General features: G+C 38.5%; 2 protein-coding genes across 2 annotated transcripts; one reads left to right on the top strand and one right to left on the bottom strand.

The window, feature by feature from the left end:
- Window positions 1-9,515: 9,515 nt before the first annotated feature.
- rfk (riboflavin kinase) lies at window positions 9,516-13,392 on the top strand. The gene is made up of 4 exons (XM_056377294.1): window positions 9,516-10,086; window positions 11,273-11,424; window positions 12,277-12,379; window positions 12,517-13,392. Exons 1-4 carry the CDS (start codon window positions 10,005-10,007, stop codon window positions 12,687-12,689), a joined length of 510 nt encoding a protein of 169 aa, XP_056233269.1. The 5' UTR covers window positions 9,516-10,004; the 3' UTR covers window positions 12,690-13,392.
- A 2,724-nt stretch (window positions 13,393-16,116) lies between these two features.
- On the bottom strand, window positions 16,117-21,572 carry LOC130169586 (proprotein convertase subtilisin/kexin type 5-like). The gene is made up of 6 exons (XM_056376448.1): window positions 19,078-21,572; window positions 18,398-18,957; window positions 18,083-18,300; window positions 17,803-17,903; window positions 17,386-17,596; window positions 16,117-16,911 (listed from the first exon to the last, which is right to left on the bottom strand). The coding sequence occupies exons 3-6, from the start codon at window positions 18,276-18,278 to the stop codon at window positions 16,496-16,498; spliced, it is 924 nt and encodes a 307-aa protein (XP_056232423.1). The 5' UTR covers window positions 18,279-18,300; window positions 18,398-18,957; window positions 19,078-21,572; the 3' UTR covers window positions 16,117-16,495.
- Between the last annotated feature and the right edge of the window lie 2,633 nt (window positions 21,573-24,205).

The following is a 24,205-nucleotide window of genomic DNA, read 5'->3' as shown; positions in this document are numbered from 1 at the left end:
GCTAGGTTGCATAACATTTATGAATGCGCAGCGCCAGATCCAGTACGCCGTTTGCTCGTTCTCATAGCAGAGGGGCACGATGGGCGTGACACTCCTGCGCATATTCAGTGGGCCGTATAATGCTGAAGTAACTCGGAAGCCAGAAACTTTTTTGGCGTATGCGCCATGCGAGCAACTTCTATAGAAATGAACGGGCGCCATTTTTGATCCGGTATCCAGTTCTTATAATACATCCATGGTCAAAGGGGGGTACAGTAGGTACATTAGGCTACTTCCTGTCAGCATTTTTCAAAGTAAAACTATTTACCATCCACCTAAACCTGGTAAAGATTAACAAAGAGTTTATTAAACAAAGAATGGAGGATAAAAATAATCTGTTTCACACTTATTTAAAGAGTGAAACAAGCGTGAGATTTGCTCAAATCTGCTCCTGCAAATAGCCCTGAAATATCATAATAATGTCTTAAAGAAATGTTTTGTAATTTGCAAAACACACAAATACAGTGCATTTCCCTGCAGGTTTTTATTTATTTAGGCTACAGGAATAAGTAGGCTACATCACTAACAGGAGCGTTACAATTTTTTAGACACTTTTATTTTGAAATCCAAATTGTTTAACTACATGGGTTTTCTTGCTAAAGCTCACAGGAGAAAGGCCCTCAAGTACCAGCCCTTAGTCCAGGAGTGCAGGGAATAAGGTTGTCAGGCATGGCTTTTCCCTGTGGAGATCAGCTGCAGAGGTTTTCCAGCCAGATCAACATGGCGGCTGTCACCAGCTCTGGGCTTGGATGAAAGGAGCAAGAAACCACCATATGCATGTGTGTGTGTGTGTGTGTGTGTGTGTGTGTGTGTGTGTGTGTGTGTGTGTGTGTGTGTGTGTGTGTGTGTGTGTGTGCGTGTGCGCGTGTGCGCGTGTGTCTATATATATATATATATTTTAATTCATACCTATGGCTGGTGTGTTTTAACCAACTCTCTGCTCACATTAGATTCTGGAGATTGATTTTGGCATCACAATTTAAGAGTTTCATGACAGAGTCATAACAATGCTCTCAAACTCATCTAGATCAACATATATTTTATTTTCATTCAGCTCCTGGACTTATAGCAAGATCTTTCACTAGGACATCATAGCTCACTTGAGAGCCTGCACCTCACCTGTCTGTGTTGCTCAGGCTGCTGCTAACAGGATTTTCAGAATAAAATTATTGTAGGAGCAGTTTTAGTTAGTGTTGGCAGATTATATTATTTTTATTATTTTTTATTTTGGCTTTAGATTTCATTATTGATTTGGACACACGGTGGCAGTAATGGGAGACACACACAGGATATATGTTGGGTATAGGTGGGAGGAAGTAGGTAGGCACAGGAAGTGGGAGGGCACACAAGTTTTCACCAGACCTGAGGCAGAGAGGACAAAGAGAGAACACCTGTAGAGAAAGTGGTATGTTGGAAACCTTCGGGGTTATGTCAATAAAACGACATTAAACCTGCAAGGATGACTGGACATTGATTCTGTCTTTTTGGGTCTGCGTAAAGACAACTGGCTGCCCCTCCTGTGCAAGTAATGGCAATATGGGAAACGGATGAACAATGAAAATTGCTATTACAGCTAAGTGAAAACTTCGCTCTATTGGAGTGGATTTGGATTTGTGGATCATTCATAAGGAATGAAAGGATTGTTTTCACGGAAAAAGAGGTTGTTTCATGCACAAACCTGACGACCACACCTCAATCAACGATTGATGCTGCCTGTGCTAATCAGTGGATTGATAGTGAAACCAGCTTGGAATCGAATGACTGCATGCTACAATCAGCTGTTTGAAACACCTCTAATTGGATTGCTGCAAATATGTCCGATGTTGCTGGAAGGGAACCTGAAAAGGAAAAAAGGGTCACTAAACACACTGCTAAAGGTTTGGAAATGTTTGTTGAAAAATGTCAGAAGACAAGAAGCATTAAATGCAAACAGGCAAACAAGTTAATGGAAACACTGAAAGAGCTCAGTAAATCAAAGGAAAATGCAACTGAAGTACAATCTAACTTGTGTGAATTAATCAAATTGTGTGATGAAGGAAAGGAAAGCCATGAGTCACTGGTGAAATTACCACTGCCTGAAGATGAACTTGAAAAGCAAAATCAGTGGTTTCAACAGAGAAGGGAAACTCTTGATGGTTTTATTAAAGATGTACATGTGTGGTTAACTGATGTTGGACAGCAAATAAAACACACCATTGTTGAGCCTGAAAATGCCACACAACGCAGTGATGTAAATGCTGATGAAATTGGACCAGATGACAGTGTTTCAAATGCCCCAAAACCCAACTTAAAGCCCAAATCCAGTTCTTCTACTTCATCATCACTTGCAGCTTCAACATCCTCTGCTTGCATTAAAGCTCAGGCAGAAAAAGCTGCTCTCATGGAACGGATTGCTGCCCTGAAGAAAAAACATGAGCTTGAAGCACAGCAAGAACAATTAAAAAGGATGAAAGAGCAACTGGAACTGGAAACTGAACTTGCAGCAACTACTGCAAAGATCAATGTATTGGAGACCATGGGAGCTGGAAGCAATTCCAGTGTTTCTGATGGAATGAACTCTTATCTAAGGAAAGCAACTGCTCAACGTGAAGCATCAGCTGAATTAAAGCCACATGCAGATGAACACCTACCTGTTCAAAGACAACATGTTCAGACTCATGTGCAAGGTGTACAGAGCCATGTCAGTACTGCATCCCCTGTGGTGAACAAAGGTAATTCAAGTGACATCTGTGACATAATTCAGAGGCAAAATGACATAACTGCACTTCTGGTTCAACAAAACCTCTCATCTACTTTACCACCAAGAGACATTCCTGTTTATGATGGTGATCCTCTGCAATATGAAGCCTTCATCAGAGCATTTGAGAGAGGAGTGGTAAAAAAGACGGATGACCACAGTGACTGCTTACATTTTCTAGAGCAGTATACCAAAGGGCATCCGCAGGATTTGGTCCGCAGCTGCCAACATCTGCCTTCAGCCCTGGGCTATAAAAAGGCAAAAGATCTGCTTAAGGAACATTTTGGTAACGAACATAAGATTGCCACTGCATATATCGATAAAGCATTTGCCTGGTCAGTCATCAAATCAGAGGATGTGAAATCATTGCAGGCATTCTCACTGTTCCTTAGAGGTTGTTGCAATGCAATGGAACATCTCACCTATATGGAGGAAATGAATGTTGTATCCAATATGAGAATCATTCTGCTGAAACTGCCTTACAAGCTCAGAGAGAGGTGGAGGAACAGGGCATGTGAGCTACAGGAGCAACGTGGACATCGGGCTAAATTCCCTGACTTGGTAAACTTCATAGAAAAACAAGTGAAGATACTGTCAGATCCACTTTTTGGAAACATCCAGGACGCCAAGCCAGCAACAGCTGCCAAAAGCTCTGCTTTTGTGAAACCAAGAGAAAAATCAAGACCAAGAGTAAGCAGTTTTGCAACTACTGTAACACCGATAGAAACATCAGTGCAGGAAAAATTGATACCAAATGAAATGAAAAGAAATATCTCGACCATCACAAACTCTTTAAGTTCTTGTCTGTTCTGTAACAAAAGTGGTCACACATTGGGGTGCTGTCCACAGCTCAGGAAGAAAATGCACAGAGAAAAAATAGACTTCCTAAAGGAGAAGGGGGTCTGTTTTGGATGTCTGAAAATAGGACACATGAGCAAAGACCGCAAGAGTCGTTTGATCTGTGATGTGTGCAACCAAAATCACCCTGAAATACTTCACATTGAACAAAAGGACAAAGAAAAGAAGCCAGAACATACAGAACAAAAAGAGAAATCAACTGCATGCAATGCTGTTCTCTCACCTCAGACTTGTGGGCATATTGGGGCCGGCGATGAAACCTGTATCTTCTCCATTGTACCAGTACAAGTTAAAAGTCACAAGGGGGACACAGTGTTGCAAACATGCATTCTTGGATCATGGAAGTTCATCTACATTTTGCACCGAAAGTTTGTTGAGAAGGCTGAACAGAACAGGACATAAGACTAATGTTCTTTTGCGTACCATGAATCAAGTGAAGTCTGTGAGCAGTTATCATATCAAAGATTTAGAAATATCTGGGCTGGACAATGATGATTTCATTCAACTTTCTGATGTGTTTACACACAAGACTATGCCTGTTTCTCAGCACAACATTCCTAAACAAGAAGACCTGACAAAGTGGCCATACTTGAAAAACATCAAGATTCATGAAATAGACTCTGGCATTGACCTACTCATTGGAACGAATGCTTCCAAGGTACTGGAACCTTGGGAAGTGGTCAATAGCCAGGGGGATGGACCATATGCTGTGAGGACCCTATTGGGGTGGGTCATTTATGGTCCACTGAGAGAAGAAGATGACATCAGGGAGGAAAATGGCTGTCCTTCTGTTGCTGTCAATCGCATATCCATTGTGAATCTAGAGGAGTTACTGGTCAAACAGTATAATCAGGACTTCATTGAAAGAACCAGCAAAGAAACAGAGGAGATGTCAAGAGAAGATGTCAAATTCTTGGATATCATGAATCATTCAGCAAAGATGAAGGATGGACACTACTGCCTTGACTTGCCTTTCACACAAGAATATCCAAGCATGCCAAATAACCGCTGCATTGCAGAGCAGCGCATCCAGAGCCTGAAACGCAAATTCATGAAGAATGATAAATTTCATGATGAATATAAATCTTTCCTCACAGAGATGATTGACAGCGGTTATGCTGAAGTGGTACCAGAAGACCAACTGGACCGGACTGATGGACATCTCTGGTACATTCCACATCACGGTGTATATCATTTAAAGAAGGGAACTTTAAGAGTTGTATTTGACTGCGGTGCTGTTTTTAAAGGAACATCACTCAACTGCCAACTGCTGCAGGGCCCAGACCTTACTAACTCGCTCATTGGTGTCCTCATCAGATTCAGGCAAGAGCCAGTTGCTTTGATGGCTGACATTAAAGCTATGTTTCATCAGGTCAAAGTATCAGAAAGGCATATCGACTATCTGAGATTTCTGTGGTGGCCCAATGGCAATGTGCAGCAAAACCTTGTTGAATACCGGATGAATGTACATCTTTTTGGAGCCGTGTCATCACCTAGTTGTGCAAACTTTGCATTGAGAGACTGCTGAAGACAACAAGGCTCACTTTCCAACAGAGGTGACAAACACAATCAAAGCCAACTTTTATGTTGATGATTGCCTGAAATCCATGCCTTCAGAACAGGATGCAATTCAGATGGTAAGGACCTGACTGCTCTCTGCCAGAAGGGAGGATTCACACTCTCAAAATGGATCAGCAACAGCCGTGCTGTATTAACATCTATCCCACCAGAAAACAGAGTCAAAGAAATCAAGGATTTGGACTTGGACAAAGACAATCTGCCAATAGAGAGAGCTCTAGGACTGCACTGGTGTGTTGAGACAGACGTCTTTAAGTTCAAAATTGCAGCACGAGAACGACCACACACAAGACGTGGCATCTTATCTGTTGTAGGCTCTATATACGACCCCTTAGGATTTCTTGCACCATTTACTCTGCCAGCCAAACTGATAATGCAGGAGCTCTGCAAGGAAAACATTGGATGGGATGAAAATATACCCCACATCTTCTCTCAAAAGTGGACAGAATGGCTAGCAGATCTCAACAAGATGGCTGAGTTTCAAGTAAACCGTTGTATGAAGCCCACAAGCTTTGGCCAAATCAAACACACAACTACACCACTTTTCCGACGCCAGCGAAAAAGTTTATGGCATTGCTTCATATCTAAGATTAGAAAACATCCACAAAGAACCATTGAAACAGATGACAATCCCCAGACTCGAACTTGCAGCTGCAGTCTTAGCTGTCAGAGTAGACATAATGCTACAAAAGGAATTGCAGCTTCCACTGGACCAATCAATCTTTTGGACTGATAGCACTACAGTGCTTAAGTACATTAACAACGAAACTAAACGCTTCAAAGCATTTGTAGCAAACAGGATCTCCTTCGTGAGGGATGCTACTAATGTAAAACAATGGAGGTATGTCAGCACAAAAGAAAATCCAGCAGACGAAGCCTCTAGAGGGCTAACAGCAAGCCGTTTCTTAAACTGTAAGAGATGGATCAAGGGACCAGAGTTTCTCTGTAAACCAGAACTAGAATGGCCAAAACCTCACTGGGAACCAACAATATCAGTCACTGATCCGGAAATCAAACATGACATCACAGTGAACATCATTGTCAGAAATGCACTAAACCCCACAGATTCTCTGATCAACTACTTCTCATCATGGAGAGTTCTGAAGACTGCTGTGGCCTGGCTACTTAAAGTAAAGACAACACTCTTGAAACTGACTCAAAAAAGAAAAGAGATTCAGGCTGCTGTAAGTAGTTCTCAGAAAGATCCAAGCAAGCTGAAGGAGAATGTGGAAAAGGAGATGCAAGTCTTCAAAACAACACTTCATGGACAGTGTTTATGTCCTGAAGATCTCATCCAAGCTGAAAAGGCAGTCATCTCTTTCAGCCAAAGACAAAGATTCAAAGAAGAACTCGCTGTACTGGAAGCTGGTAAAACTCATGTCAAAAGAAGCAGTCATTTGTACAAACTGGATCCGGTGCTGGATGAGGGACTTCTGAGAGTAGGTGGTCGCCTGAACAGACTGGCGATGCCTGAAGAAGTGAAACACCCGATTATTCTTTCAAAAGACCTTCACATATCGACACTGTTGCTACGACATATCCACAAACAACTTGGACATGGAGGAAGAAACCATATGCTTTCTCGCCTCCGTAAAAAGTATTGGATCATCAAGGCTAACTCTGCTGCAAGAAAGATCATATCAGACTGTGTTGTGTGCAAACGACAGCGTGGGAAGATGGGAGAACAGAAAATGGCAGACTTGCCCCTGGAGAGGATTCAACCAGATAAACCTCCATTTACAGATGTTGGCGTGGACTACTTTGGTCCTATAGAGATCAAAAGAGGACGAAGTCTTGTGAAAAGGTATGGTGTAATCTTCACCTGCATGGCAAGCAGGGCAGTACATCTTGAAGTTGCACATACACTCGACACAGACTCCTGCATCCATGCATTAAGAAGATTTATCTGTCGCCGAGGTCAAGTTTCATCCTTAAGGTCAGACAATGGCACAAATTTCATTGGAGCGGAAAGGGAACTGAGAGAAGCACTCAGTGGCCTGAATCAGGACAAAATCCAAAGTGCTATGCTTCAGCGAGGGATAAAATGGTATTTTAACCCACCAGCAGGATCCCATCACGGTGGTGTTTGGGAACGATTGATCCGTATGGTTAGAAATGTGCTACGTTCTGTTCTCAACCAACAAGTTTTGGATGATGAAGGTTTGCAAACCTTACTTTGTGAAGTGGAAGCAATCTTAAATGATCGACCCATAACCAAGATTTCTGATGACCCAATGGACCTGGAAGCACTCACACCAAATCACCTTCTTCTGTTGAAAACCAAGCCAATACTGCCCCCTGGACTCTTTGTGAAAGAAGATTTATACATCAAACGCAGATGGAGACAAGTGCAGTATATGGCAGATCTCTTTTGGAAACGGTGGACGCAGGAATACCTGCCGCTAATCCAAGAACGACAGCGATGGTCAAATGTGAAAAGAAGCTTTGCTCCAGGTGATATTGTTGTAGTCGTTGATCCCACTGCACCTCGAGGCTCTTGGTTAATGGGAAGAATACTGGAAACAAAAGCGGATGCACAAGGTCTTGTGCGCACAGTTAAACTTCAGACGAAAAACAACATCTTGGAAAGACCAATAACTAAAATTTGTCTTCTCCATGAAGCTGGGGCCTAAGAAACAGACTGTTAAACCTACAGATTAAAAGAAAAAAAAGGGAAAAATACTGAATAAACAGGAAGAAAGAAGAATGCCAACACATAGTACTTTTTGTTGTTGTTGTTGTTGTTGTTGAAAGTTCAAAAAGTAATATAGCTCCTTTTAATATTCATCAGTAATTGTTTATTTTGTTATATTTAAAACAATTAAGGGCCGGTGTGTAGGAGCAGTTTTAGTTAGTGTTGGCAGATTATATTATTTTTATTATTTTTTATTTTGGCTTTAGATTTCATTATTGATTTGGACACACGGTGGCAGTAATGGGAGACACACACAGGATATATGTTGGGTATAGGTGGGAGGAAGTAGGTAGGCACAGGAAGTGGGAGGGCACACAAGTTTTCACCAGACCTGAGGCAGAGAGGACAAAGAGAGAACACCTTTAGAGAAAGTGGTATGTTGGAAACCTTCGGGGTTATGTCAATAAAACGACAACTAAACCTGCAAGGATGACTGGACATTGATTCTGTCTTTTTGGGTCTGCGTAAAGACAACTGGCTGCCCCTCCTGTGCAAGTAATGGCAATATGGGAAACGGATGAACAATGAAAATTGCTATTACAATTATTATTAGTTGAGGAATAGTATACTTGAGTATCCCACATCCCAATCTTTCACTCTTCATCATAATAACCAACGTTTTGCAGAAAACACAAAAACGGGAAGATCCTTTAGATTTACAGATTTTATTCAGTAACACTTAACAACAGTAACTTATACTGCTCTTTCTTTGAATTACATCCTGAAACTGAATTACTCCTGAAACTTGATTTGGTTGCTATAGCCTAGTGATATAGACAACCCCTTTGATATAATTTAACTTCTCACCAATTTCCATATTCATAAACACATTTACAAACAAAAACTTAATTATTTGTATTTATAAAGGAAATAGAACAGTATGAAGGAATGATCCCTCTCCCAAAACAAAAAAGCAATCAAAACGTTGAATGTATCTAATATTTTGCAAAGTTTTTAAATGAAATTATTGTCATATACTCACTCTTTATTTTTACTTTATTTATTTTACTTTAGATTTGTTTCAACTGTCTTGTCTTTTTCTGTTTGGCACCCTTTCCGTTTTGTGTTGTTTCATATGTAGCTTATGTGTGTGACTGATGTTGTCTTTTGATATTGTGAACGCTTTCTTTTAATATAAGGAGTGATCCAGGGGCTGTCTGGGCCATGGTTTGGTTGCTTGGGAAAGGATATGTCACCCTCTTCTGGTTAGAGTCAAACACCAAAGGAAGATACCAACAAACCTAGCCCGTAATTTGTATAACCAATAACGGACGTTGTTGGTATAACCAATAAAAGGCTTGATATATCAACGGGGTGGCTATACCGTCAATTCAATATTATAATATGATTATAATAAGAAAATTTGTGGACTGATAAAGAATGACTTCATATTTTATTGAAAAAAAGCAAAATACAATAAATGTACTCTAGGTCAATAAATAGGTTAGTTCACGCTGCCCGAGAGCAAAACTTGGGCTCTTAAATCATCTAGCTGTAAATTTGCGTCGCCTTTCCTTATGTAGGCCAGGAATGCACCATTTTGTAATCGCTACATTTCCTACAACATCTGAAGGCAACACGTAACTCCCGTCCGGCTTTGATAACGCGATCAATGACATCAGCAGAAGCGTTTGGGACGCAGATGAGCTCAACACATGAAACATCACTGGTTCTCTACGAGCAGCGGGGCTTCATTTTTTTACCGTCATACTGCGAGTGGACCTGAGAGAAACCGGGACTGTCATTCTCAAGTACTATATAACCTACACATTTGGCTAAAACCGTTTTAGGAACAGGGTGCATCTGATGAAGCTAACAGTAGTTAGCTTAGCTAGCATAGTTGTTCAACTGTTACCACCACTGTTTAGTGATTAAGGTTGAACTTTATTCAACTCGAGGAAACTATTCAGGCGGGTCAAGCTACAGCTAAATACAAGGACGTACTTTGAACTCCACAAGGGTCAGATTTCAGTGTTGCTAGCTGTCAGCGAGGTGCTAGCAGTCAGTACAGTGGGGTTTGATTAGCCAGTCCGACTTCCTTGTGTCGTTCGAGGTCATTCTGTAGCGTCCATCTAAGACAGCTAACTGTTATCGGTCATGAAAAGTCTTCCATTCTTCTGCCGGGGAGAGGTCATCAGAGGCTTCGGGAGAGGAAGCAAAGAACTGGGAATTCCCACAGGTGAGTTGATCATGTGCCATTAATCTGTAGGAGCTTTTTTGTAACATGTACGACTGTACCCTATCTTACGTAGATAACGTTAGGTCAGTCTGAATCACTCTTATTAACTTGGAGACAGACGAGGTAAGATAATAAACACAGCACTGGCAGTCTGGCAAACTAGTTAGTTCCTAACTACCCAACGGGTTTACAGTATTGATGACTTGAAGACACCGTTTACGCAATGAGCGCGCAGGTTTTTTTTTTTTTTTTTTTTTGCGGTAAATGTGAGTTGAGTAACTGAACTTGACAGATAATGAAAGCACTGTTATTTACTCAAATAATAGCTATTATGTAACGATGGCTTTTCCAGAAATGCGTAGTAGCCGCATATCTTATCGATGAAAATGTGCAAATAAATATTGCATAAGTTAATCGTCCGACGTTGTCACCACCTTGTCAAATCAATGAAAAGCAAATCTTAAACTTGTAATGATTAATAATATATCGCCGTTATTCTCTTCATGACCCTGACATTTACCCTCCGATAGTAAATGCAGTATTTAAAGGCATTTGGTAGGGGGAAGCCTTAAACTAGTGACTGAAAGTAGTTGTCCGTTCAAACAGAGTGTGTTTTACCCCTTGTGATAGTGCTTCAGAATATTTTATATATAATTCAGATTTCAGTTATGATATTGAAAGATTATCTACAAACATTATTGATGCACAAGGAAAGTTTGCCTAAGTGCCATGTTCGTGATCACTATTTGCTGATTGAAATAATTCACAAAGATCCCTTTTAAACAGAGACAGGTCGCTTGATTTATACCCGGAAAGATGAACAGAGAAGTCCACTGAATATAGAAAGACCATATAAAACCATTTTTTGCAAAAAAAAAAAAGATCAGCTTTACAAAAGAGGATTGTTTGTAACCAATCGGAGCTTTGGATGGTCAAGACGTTTTCCTCTAGTATCCATGAAAAGTGAGAACTGTAACAAATTAATCTCTCACAATACAATAAAACATTTTGTGCATGAATTTCTTGCACTGTTTATCTTCACAGCTAGTTGGTTTCTCCAGTAGATAGTGTTCTCTGGTTTAAAAAAGTGCCATTGAGCAGAAACTAACTTAACTTCAGACAGAGCAATTCTCTAGCTGACCTTACATACTAATCTTTTTCTTTCCTATCTCCTTCCCATCTTTAGCCAACTTCCCAGACTCAGTGGTGGACAATCTTCCAACAGATATCAGCACAGGAATCTACTATGGCTGGGCCTGCGTGGGTAATGGGGATGTCCACAAAATGGTGATGAGCATTGGCTGGAACCCTTACTACAAAAATACCAAGAAGTCCATGGTAGGTTCAAGAAAAGCGCCATTCACTGCAAAATGTCTGGGGTTTTGTTTTGATTAAATGTACAAGTTTAAAATCTATTTATAAGATGTCACATAGTCGAGCCCACCTCTTCCTCCACAGCTTTGGATAGAAATCAAATTTAGAAAAAGAAAGATTTAATAACCAAAGTCGAAGTTATATTGTACTACACACATCTAAAGATAATCCTAAATGAATGTGTGCATTCATTAAAGTGTGAATGACAAGTCAGTGTGGTTTCATTCATGATTGCACATGAATGCTGGTTGCCCAATGTTTCCAGGGGTCTAAATGTCACCCTGAATTGGTCTTTTCAGAGGACCAACACAGAGAAAAATGTTGGAACAAATTGAATAAAATAGTCTAATTTGTTTATAACTCTTGTGATCAACTCCACAGCATTTAAGCATGGCAACATGAGTCAAAAAGACTGCTGTGGGAAAAGCTGACAAAATATTGAGAAAAGCACTTTTTTGTATGGTGAAAACTGTAGTAGTAGTACTGTAGTAACAGTCAATATTGTAAAAATACAAATGTTAATTTCTCCATTTTTGTTGATACCATCATTATTTTAAGAATTATAACCTGCACAGGGTACCCTTGCTTTTTATCACAGTACAAGAATGAAAAAGAGTAGAGTAGTGGCTAAAGCCAGCAATATAACACATTTTCAGCATTTATTTGGGACTTCTTAATTCTATACATTTCTGGTGCAGAGGCAAGGCAAGCCATTCTTATACATTCTGTCTTGATAACATACTAAGAGCAAAGCAGTAAACTTTGACATTTATTGTTCTCTTGTGAAAATGAATGTAAATATGTTTTTGATTCTAGGAGACCCATGTGATTCATATGTTCAAAGAGGACTTTTATGGGGAGATTCTCAGTGTTGTCATGGTGGGCTACATCCGACCAGAAAGAAGCTATGACTCTCTTGGTATGACACCTTTTTCTCTCTCACAAACACACACACACACACACACACACACACACCAACTTTGTGTGCCTAGTTTCAATGATAGGTTTTTTCATACTCCCAGATTTGATCTAATTTCTTCATCTATATCTGAACAGAAGCCCTCATTGCAGCGATCAACAACGACATTGAGGAGGCCAAGGTCAAGCTGGAGCTTCCAGAGCATCTCAAACTGAGAGACGACAACTTCTTCACCAGCTCTCCCAGCTCATCTTCAGCCCTGCCCTCCACCACAGCATCTACGTCACAGACTATTATGAATGGTCACTGACAGCTGGCTGTGACTGTCTCAGTTTGTGTACACACACACACACACACACACAACACACACACACACACAGATCTCTGTATAAACACAGGTTTGTGTAATTTTACTCATTAGAATGCACAGCCTCATTCTGAGATCTCTCAGCTGTCGTCATGGCTGCACATAGAAATAATCATAAACAAACCATCTTTTTTATTGTGTTTTTTTCTTTTACTTTGTTAGTCTTTCTGTGTTTAAATTTTATTTTTTACTTTCTCTACTGGTTAGTTGCAGACAGTCACTTAATAGATGATGTTCATTTGTTTATATTCACACCAGATTGCTGCATGCAGCTCTTGAATATCACCGCTCCTCCTGTATGTTTGGAATCTTTTGTGTGAGAAGGTACATAAAATTAAATACAGATCTTGGAATGAGAGTGACCAGAAAATACAAACAGCTGTAATAAAAATCTGTATTTCAGGAACGACACAAGTATATACTCAGCTCTATGAACACTATTTAGCCAAGTTTGTAAATATGTCACTTATTGAGTCATTTTCTGTTGAGATTCATTTATGTGTCAGATGGTTAGAGAAACAGTCTGGGTATCATTATCTGTAACAAAAACACGGGTAGCACAGTTAGTTGACTTTATGCAACAATGTGGCTAAGTGCAAGGCATCTGTATGAAGACAGGGAGATTAAATAATGAAATTATGTAAAAGGTGTTAAAGTATCCTTCCTTTGTTCTTTAATTTTCCTCTTGAGAAAATGTCTTTCCTTTCCAGTGTGACACCAGTCTTGTACAGTTTATCACGGCCCTATAGATGAATGACCTTTTACCATTGAATTTGGGGTTTTTGATGCATTATACAGAAAAAATCTGAATGCTCGTAAATTGGAATCACTGAATAACCAGCAACAGTTATTTATTTAATGAAATGTGTATAAAACATGTTTTAAGCATAGGCTTTTTAAATTTCAACATATTCACATGTTCATATTCATATTCAGATCTGAGGAACACTAAGGCCAAAGAAGCAAGCAAGTTCTTATGCATGTTCGTAAGTTTTTCTTTTTTTTGACTGCATCTTACCTGATGCTCAGACCTACAGTCCACTAGTCTCCGTGGGGTTTGTTACTGATAGTAAAACATTGATAGGTGAGATGAGATGAAGAAGAATAACGTCCACACCTCCTCTTCCCTACTCTGATATTTATAGAGGGCAACAGTCATTTGAACTGTTGAGCACAAATTTATATGACACAAACAATCATGCAGAAGTTTGAAGAGAAAAACCTATGCATGATAAGATATAATGCATAAAATTCTTCATATATATATATACACATATTTCATTTATTCAATTCAATTAAATATATTCAAAAACTTTTGACAAATCCTGTAAGAGGAGTACCCCTTTACAGTTTTTTTAAGTGTGTGTGTGTGTGTGTGTGTGTGTGTGTGTGTGTGTGTGTGTGTGTGTGTGTGTGTGTGTGTCTGCGCGTGTGTGTGTGTCTGCGCGTGTGTGTGTGTGTGTGTCTGCATCTGTTAAGCCTTTACAAAGGAAATTACATGAAACAGTCAAACATTTAACTACTAAGTGTATACAATTATTTGAACCGTTGTAAGTAATTGTTTTAAATGAGTGACTTCTATGAGTCCAGCTATGTGATTTGGGATTTTAAGTCCGTATTTTATTTTATTTTATTAAAGTGTCATTCAAGAGTAAAATATATGAGTGCATTTCATGAATGTTGATATTTACCGTGTACCAGTAGCTGTGAGCCTTTCACAGGAAGCGTGTCACTGTTTTTGCCAGAACTGTTCCCATTCTCAGTCTGATCGTCTTTTTACATTTCATTTTAATCTGTTCAGTTTCTTTAGAAGAGCTTGAAAATTGTTAGCTGAAAGCATGAATGAAACAAAATCCTGCAAGCAATACTTCACTGAAATTATATTGACAGATTCCCAGTTATATAAAACCTTTATTTCATATTGTATATTATATAATCCATTATGTTGATCTGCAAAAGCACTTATTCTGCAGTAGAAATCACACTGTAACTTGAAGTTGCAATTTGCTGCATCTTCAAACCTATCAAAGATTTTAGGAGGGAAGCTCTCACAAGTGAAATGTTTTCCAGGCTGTTGCAAGTGCTTATTCTAGATTACCAGGGACCAGGGTTACTGCATGTAGAGTTAAAGGTTCAAGACCTCCTTTATGTTTTCATTCATGTGTTTTATATAATTTTTTTTTTTTAAGTATATTTTTGTGCCTTTATTGGACAGGATAGTAGAGAGAGACAGGAAATGGGGAGACAGAGAGAGGGGGAATGACGTGCAGCAAAGGCCGTACAATGCGGGACTCGAACCGGAGCCAACTGCAGCGAGGACTGTAGCCTCTACACATGGGGCGCCTGCTTAGACCACTACGGTAATGGAAATACAATTTATGTTAAAAACACCTAAAAACCAGCAAACTATATAAAAGGATATTCATGTGACTGGCCTTTTTCTTTTTTGGACATCATTGGCTGCTACCTACCTGAATGTTGTTATTGTCCTAATATGAGCTTCTGCAAATATGTACAGATAAAAAAAATTACTTCGCTGCATTCAATAATTTCTTAACAATTATTTAATTAAGAATTAAAAAAAAAATTATATCAGAACTAACATTCTACCCTGTTGTTTCCACTTAAAACTATTGTGTTGTAAAATACTAAAACTTAAGTAAATCCCTCAAAAATTGATGAATGCTGCATGCCTAAGGCTCATATCTTCTGTAAATGTCATATTTTCCTGTAATTTCAGATTAGGCTTTATAATGCTTCTGGTCTGAAAATCATACTTCAGTCACACTGGGTATGTGAATTTATTTATAGGTGTCGCAATGCTACTGCACCAACAAGCCCTGAGGCCTGAAGCGGTAGCTTTACATGATAAGGCTCAGGAAGGGAAAGCCAATGTCAAGCTGATGTTAAACCAACGTACGAAGGAGGGACAGTGGCAGATGTCCCTGAGTCAATGTTGTGTCTATTTGTTCAGTCTAGTATGAGATAAGATGCTGGATTCAACCTGTTCCATTGGGGATTCAGTGTAAAGGTTATAGTTCCAACATATCTCCAGAGGGACTTCATTTTCAGTTTGTGTGAGATTACTGAATATTAAATAGACCAGTATGTTTGTTGGCTATCACAATGTAAATGTATACCCACTTGTGACACAGATCAGCAGCCACTTAAATTAGGACCGAACTTGCATATGTCAAAATAGGCTCAAAAATTGATTTATTATAAATTAGCATAGTTCCGATTTCTTACATAACCCAATCACACGGCAGAGCCAATTTCAACATATTACTGAGCTCAGTTATTGTGTTGGTTTGCGTGCGATACAACACATCTGCAGGTTAATTCATAACTTGACTGCACACTCACAAAGTACAGATCAAAATCCAACTTTATTATGAAACAATCATTCACACCACATTTCACTTCAACCGGTTACAGAGAAAAATACTGATTATTTGCTCTTCACACTTACCAGTTAGTGGGAAGCAGACCTGCTATTATCTCAGTGAGACGATACAAGCCAGATGTGCAGCAGTGAAGTCAAAACATTAAATCACAACTAGAAGAAAATATTCTAAGAGAAACTTTGGGAAACCTGAAACCTGGAGTGTTTTGTCTCTGAAAAATCAAAGTTCTGTTGATATAAAGTCTACACCTGCAAATTGTAACTAATATGATTTTATTTTTATTTATACTTCAATGATACATAAGGAAGAGCTTTTTCTCTCCAGTCAAGGACTTGAATGCTTTCATCTGTACGAGTAGCTCTCATCATCGTACTCTAGCTCAATCTCATCTTCATCCAAGAGTCCATACTTGAACTTGTGATACACTGTCCCATCTTGTCCCATGACAATGACAATATCATCCTCGTCTTCCTCATCATCCTCACATCCAATGATCCGGTCGCTGTACTCGCTAAATGAGGAGGTGGAAGGCTGTGAGGTAACACCTCCATTTGTGTCCAGTTTCTCATAGCCACCTGCTTTGGTTGTGGGTGCAATAGTGAGGGATTTAGATCGGGCATTGAGGAAGAGGAATATCCCTCCACCCACAGAGACAACAAGTAGAACACAAGCAGTAGCAAAGAGTTTGGCGATGCGGCCTTGAGCCTCTAAATCCTTGGCTTCCCCCAACACAAAGTTTACACCCATGATGCACTCATCTGAGAAGGAGATAGAGCAGACCATTAGATTACATTAGACTAATGTTATCTGTATACTGGGATTGTTTCTGATCAATGTGCATTTTACAACATGCTAGTTCCAATGAAATGCAGTCTTGTCTATGATGGCTAGAGACCAAAAAAGCTTGGAAATTTCTTGGTAAGGGGAACATATTTAGCATCATTCTAAAATACTGCAAACCCCTGTTTGGCAAGAAGATGAAACTTAGCTCTACACAGAAGGAAAGCTGTTAATTAGATCAACTATACAGGGCAACCATTACAAATGGCAGATGCCCTGAAAGACTGTGACTGATGACGCACATACACATAAACATTATTTTCCAGGTACAAGTATGAATACAAGTATGTATTCTGAAATCAAGAGGAGCAATTTGCATTGACAAAATGACATGCGAGTTCTTTGTGTGTGTTTGTGGAAAGTCTGTCCTCCAGTGTGCATTCTATTTTTACCTTCTAGGGCACTGCAGTCACAGCACTCCCTGGGTATTGGCTTATTATCGCGACGTGTCTCATTCCCGCAGCAACTCAAGCAGCGGCCATCATCAGACAAGAGCTGGTGTGCATGGCACACAGTACAGTTCCACATGCTGGGGCCTCTGCAGTCCAGGCAGGACGAGTCACACGCCTTGCAGTTTGACTTATCGTTTTTGGACTCAGAGGCCTAGAGCAACAGAAGTATTAGTTATACAGCAGTCTAAGTATCACTTTTATACATTTATCTCTGAACAGTCATGCCAAACTGCAGCTAAAGCTCTAAAATGTTGTAGCTGTGTGTTTTTTTTCATTAGGAAAATATGAAAGGTTAGTTGAATATAAACTAAAACACTCTTTGTAAATGAAGTGAAATGTTGTCAAGCTGTCTGTCACCTGAGAAGCAGCATAGAGGCCTACAGTACAATTGGATTCACAGATGCTACTCATTAAAGTGAAGCCTTCATAACAGGACTGACAGGCCAGAGCGCCCTTACCTGCAAGAGGAGAGACAGAGAGGCACAATAGGAAATAGTGTCATATGTCATTACATAGCTGAGCTTTCGATCAACCAGTAAAATAGCAGTTTCCATCCTGTCTGTCTGATGTGTCTCATACAAAAATAGTCGGAAAAAAACAACAACATAAGAAATAAGCCATGACAAGTTTTCTTTACCACTACAGGTCTTGCAGGTTGGATGACACCTGTGACAGTTCTTGGACCAGCTGTCGTGGTAGTAGTTCGGAGGGCAGCTCTTCAGGCATTGTCCCCAATGGCTCAGATACAAGTAGTCCCCCCGGCAACTCAGGCACTTTCTGTTACCATGACCCCAACACTGTCTGCAAGAAGGGTCACAGTGCTCGCAAACCATGGTGACGGTGTTGCCAAAGTGTCTGAAAAGGAGAGAGGGTATCAATTCAGTTTATTCTTCCTCTAGGAGAGGAGAGGAGAATATCTATAAATCAGTGAGTATCTGTGTGTTCTTCTTACCTTTCTGAACAGGTTTCAACGCAGCTGCTCCCCTGCCTAAAGAATCCAGGTTTACAGGTGGTACACTGCACACTGTGACTGCCAACACACGACTTACAGCTGAAGTGACAGCGCTCACACACACGTTCATCCTTGTCCTCGGCATAGTAACCCACAGGACACTCCTTCACACATGTGCTGTCTGATGGAAACAGGCACACAGTAAAAACACTAAAGGAGAAGTTTGCTTTAGATCGATAAGCAGCACAACATTTAATATAAAAATTAAATAATATAATAAAATAATCAAATATTTTCTGCTCATTCTGGCTTAGTTGATTATTTACTCAGTAGGAAGTGTGGCTCGTTGCAGCGGAGGCAGTTGTCTTTGCCCGGCCCAGAACAGTGCTGACAGAGTTTGTAACACTGTTGGCACTCCCCATTCTGGTCCATGTATGAGCGCAGAGAGCACTGATTTAACCACACACAGTGTCCGCTGGCATCTTTATGCCTGCCCGGGTCACAGCTGAGACAGGATGAGGGCTCATGGCCTGAGCAGGTCAAACATAACCTGTCACATTCTGGGAAAATAAAGTCATTAGACACAGCCAAGTACAACCATGGCAAAGGTAGAAAATCCTGTAATGGTTGCATTTTTTTCTGATTTGTTTAATATCATATTAAGTTTCCAACTTGCTTACCTCTACATTCATTGATAGTCTTATCATAGTAAGCGTTCATAGGACAATGAGCCAGACACTCTCCATTGTAACGGACAGCTTTTGAGTTGCGACACACATTACAGTCATCAAAGCCCGGTCCTTCACACGAGGCACAATCAGCATGGCAACGCACACACTCCTGTTGCTTCTCGCTGGCAAAGTAGCCATCAGGACAATCATCCACACACTTATCCTCATGGAGGAAGTAGTAATCAGCACATTCTGGGAGAGGGAGATATCAAGAGTAATGCAAGATAAGAAGGGCAAAACACTGTTGTTTACATCATTTGCACAGTGCAAGTAGTGGAATCTAAGCAGGTGAAAATTATTAATATTCCAAACTGGACTTTTTCAATTACTGTTATAATCTATGATGAATCATTAAAAAACTAAAAAAATTTTAATGAATGTTAATTGAAATTTTTATTCAACTGAACCATTCAACTTAAAATATATTTGTGTGTATATGTTAAGTATTAAAAGTAGCCTTTTAACTGTGTTTTTTTGTTTTGTTTTCCACTTTTCATGTACGTAGCCCAATCACATGACTGGTTGTGATTTCCAAAATGATGAATGAAAGTTAGGATGAATTTATTTTATGTAAATTATACATAGAATTATAAAATTTCACCTTTTTTCCTGTTTCCCTTGTTCCCCCCAGCCCTCACTTCCTATTCCTCGCACTGGCTTATAAGAAGCTTGTTTATGTTTAACCTCAGTAGTAATCACACAACTGACACAGATATAATCAAATCACCTGTACATCATCATTTATAAAAAAAATCATTATTTATATCATATCAATGCTAACACTAACACTGCTACACTGATCGTACTTACTCTTACAGAGGCCGTCATGATTACATTCTTCACAGTGGGCTGGACAGCGACGGCATTCTGTCTCTGTGGTATAATAGCCATCTGGACAGTGTGACCTACAGGAGTGGTCCAGCAGGAAGTTCTGCTTCTCACAGCTCAGACAGTGAGAGGAATCTTCCTGGCAGGATGCACACTCTGGGGCACATGGCTGGCATTTGCCATCTTGAGGAAACCCTCTGGAAAAGAGGTAGTGAGATAAGATAACACTTTATTAATCCTAAAGGGAAACTAGAGTGAGAGGAGTAAATGAGGTATCTTTTATGCAAGGGCATAGGTTTGCATATGGACAGTAGGGACATGTCCCTACCAATATTTTGGGAGGAGAGAATTGTCCCTACCAATATTTGAGTGAAGTCATTTGCACTATGTTTGGATTGAAGTAAAATTAGATCATTCCAATGTGCCCTCCAAGAAGCTATGTCTCCAAGACAACCGATTTAGGCTTGATAGCATTTGATTGACTAAAAGGGCGGGGCCTATCGGAAGGCTCACGTCATGTTGGAACATCATAGTGGTACCTAACTTTACCAGAAAAATGTTAACTGATGTTATTTAACCATGTGAGGTACTGTTAACAGCAGTTAGTGTTAGCAAGCTAACCCTGGCTTCTGTATTCTGTAGGCTAGCAGTCAGGTTGCTAGAAGGTGTAAAAATGAAATCATGGATATATCAAAGTAGGAGTTTAATCTCCATCGAAAAATCCCATGAAAATGTCAGCATGAATACTATGACATTTCTTATGACTTACTATACTATGACATTACTATGTCTTACTATACTATGAAGTTTTCATGCCTTAGTATACTATGACTGTTTTTTTATGGGACGGATTGGTAGTGCAGTGGTTAGCAATGTCGCCTAGGAGTGAGAAGGTTTTGAGATTAAACCCTGGGCCTGGTGCATTATTGTGCGGAATTTACATGTTCCCCCTGTGTCTGCGTGGGTTCTCTCCGGGTACTCCGGCTTCCTCCCACAGTCCAAAGACATGCACATTAGGTTAATTAACGACTCTAATGCCTTACTATATTATTACTTTTTTATGTCTTACTATGACTTTTTATGCTTTACTATACTATGACTTTTTTTGTTTATGACGTTTCTTATGCCTAACTATACTATGTCGTTTTTATGAAGTTTTTTATGCCTTATTATACTATGTAGTTTTTATAACGTTGTTTACGCCTTACTATACTATGCCGTTTTTATGATGTTTTTTATGCCTAAGTATACAATAACCCCCCAAAGAAAAAGGACCTGTCTCTACATCCACCCTGAAGCACTGTGCTGATCAGTTGTCTCCAGCTGAGCATGCCTGACTCAACCTGCAGGTGGATCACTGAGTTCCTGTCCGATAGGTAGCAGCACGTAAAGCTGGGGAAGCATATATCCGGCACCCGGATCATCAGCACCGGATCCCCCCAAGGCTGCGTCTGAGGCAAGCAGGAAAGATTGTAGCCGACCCCTCCCACCCTGGACACAAACTGTTTGAGTCACTGCCCTCTGGCAGGAGGCTGTGGTCCATCAGGACCAAAACCTCCCGCCACATGAACAACTTCTTCCCTACTGCAGTTGGCTTCATTACCAAGGCTAATGACCCCCACTGTCATTGTATATATTTATATTTATAATTATTCTTTTCTATAATATTTTTTCACTTTTTATTGTAAATATTTTATCTTATTATTAAAATTGTCTATTTAAATCTAACATATCAGACCTGCAGTACTTGCTTGTTTCATCTTTGTTTATATTTCTTTTCTTCTTATTATGTTTACTGTCATACACCAAAACACCAAACAAAATTCCCTGTATGTTGAAAAACCTACTTGGCAATAAACTAATAAACCAGCTTCTATGATGTTTTAATGACATTATACACCATATACACGATACTATACTATGTCTTTTTTATAACTTTTTATTTCTTACTATATACTATGTCGTTTTATGATGTTTTTTACGCCTTAATATACTAGGATGTTATGGTGACTTTTTTATGCCTTACTATACCATGACGTCATTACGAAGTTCTTACGTATTACTATACTAGGTCGATTTTTGTTTTTTTAGGCGAGAATATACTATATCATTTATATGACGCCTTTTATGCCATACTATAGTATGAAGTTTTTTACACCCTACTATACTATGATGTTTTTTACCCTCTACTATACTTTGACATTTTTATGACTTTTTATGCCTCAGTATATACTATGTTGTTTTTCTGACATTTTTTATGCCTTAATATACAGTACTATGACGTTACGATGACTTTTTAAGTCTTACTTTACTAGGACGTTTTTATGCCTTTTTATTCCATACTATACTATGACTATTTTTTATGCCATTCTCTGCCTTACTATACTATGACATTTATTTACTTTCTATGCCTTATTATACTGTGATGTTTGTATTACATTTTGTGCCTTACTATACAATGACATTTTTCATGACTTTTTAGGCCTTACTATACTATGACATTTTTTATGCCCTACTATACTATGACATATTTTATGACATTTTATGCCTTGCTATACTATGACATTTTTCATGACTTTTTATGCCTTACTATACTATGACATTTTTAAGGCCTTACTGTACTATGACTTTTAATGCCTTTCTGTGCCATACTACAATATCTCATTTTTATTACTTTTTATGTCTTACTATAGTACCACATTTTTATGACTTTTTATTCCTGACTATAATATGACGTTTTATTCCTTACTATACTATGCCGTTTTTATGACGTTTGATGCCTTGTTAAATAATGAGGTTTTTATGACTTTTTTATACCTTACTATACTACAACGTTTTTTATGCCTTACCATACTATGACTTGCTTATGCCTTATTATATGATGAAGTTTTCATATGACATTATGAGGTTTTTAAAGCCTTACTGTACTATGACGTTTTTATGCCTTTTTATGCCTTATTATACTATGACATTTTTTAGGACTTTTATGTCTTACCATACTATGAAGTTTTCTATGCCTTACTATAACATTTTTTAAACCTTACTATACTATGACATTTTTTTATGACATTTTATGCCTTACTATACTATGACATTTTTTATGCCTTATTATGACATTTTTTATATCTTACTATACTATGGCGTTTTCATTACTTTTATACAATATACTATGCGTTTTTTTGGGACATTTTATGCCTTACTATACTATAACATTTTTTATGACATTTTATGCCTTTCTATATTTTGACGTTTTTTTTATGACTTACCACACTATGGCGTTTTCATTACTTTTTATGCCTTACTATACTATGACATTTTTTATGACTTTTTATGCCTTACTATACTATGATGTTTTTTATGCCTTATTATGACATTTTTTATACCTTAGTTTACTATGATATTTTTTTGACATTTTATGCCTTACTATACTATGACATTTTTTTTATGACTTTTTATACCTTACTATACTATGATATTTTTTTTATGACATTTTATGCCTTACTATACTATGATATTGTCAAGGCCTTACTATACCTTGACTTTTTTGCTTTACTATATTATGATGTTTTTTTATGACTTACCATACTATGACATTTTTTATGACATTTTATGACTCACTATACTACAACATTTTGTAGGACTTTTATGACTTATGCCTTACTGTACTATGATGTTTTTATGCCTTTTTATGCCTTACTATACTATTACATTTTTTATGACATTTTATACCTTACTATATTACAACATTTATTAAGACTTTTATGCCTTACTATACTGTGACATTTTTTATGACTTTTATGCCTTCCTATAGCATGACATTTTTAAGGCCTTACTATACTATTACTTTTTTTACCTTACTATATTATGAACGTTTTTTTATGACTTACCACACTATGGCGTTTTCATTACTTTTTATGCCTTACTATACTATGACATTTTTTATGAGATTTTATGCCTTACTATACTATGACATTTTTAATAACTTTTTATGCCTTACTACACTATGATGTTTTTTATGCCTTATTATGACATTTTTTATACCTTACTTTACTATGATATTCTTTTATGACATTTTATGCCTTACTATACTATGACATTTTTTTTGACATTTTATGCCTTACTATACTATGACATTTTTTAGGACTTTCATGCCTTACTATAGTATGACAAATTTTTTATGACATTTTATGCCTTACTATACTATGACATTTTTCATGACTTTTTATGCCTTACTATACTATGACATTTT

This window comes from Seriola aureovittata, chromosome 5, assembly GCF_021018895.1.
Source record: "Seriola aureovittata isolate HTS-2021-v1 ecotype China chromosome 5, ASM2101889v1, whole genome shotgun sequence".
Taxonomy (NCBI): domain Eukaryota; kingdom Metazoa; phylum Chordata; class Actinopteri; order Carangiformes; family Carangidae; genus Seriola; species Seriola aureovittata.
The sequence above is the reverse complement of the archived record's forward strand: the minus strand, read 5'-3'. Positions and strand labels throughout refer to the sequence as shown.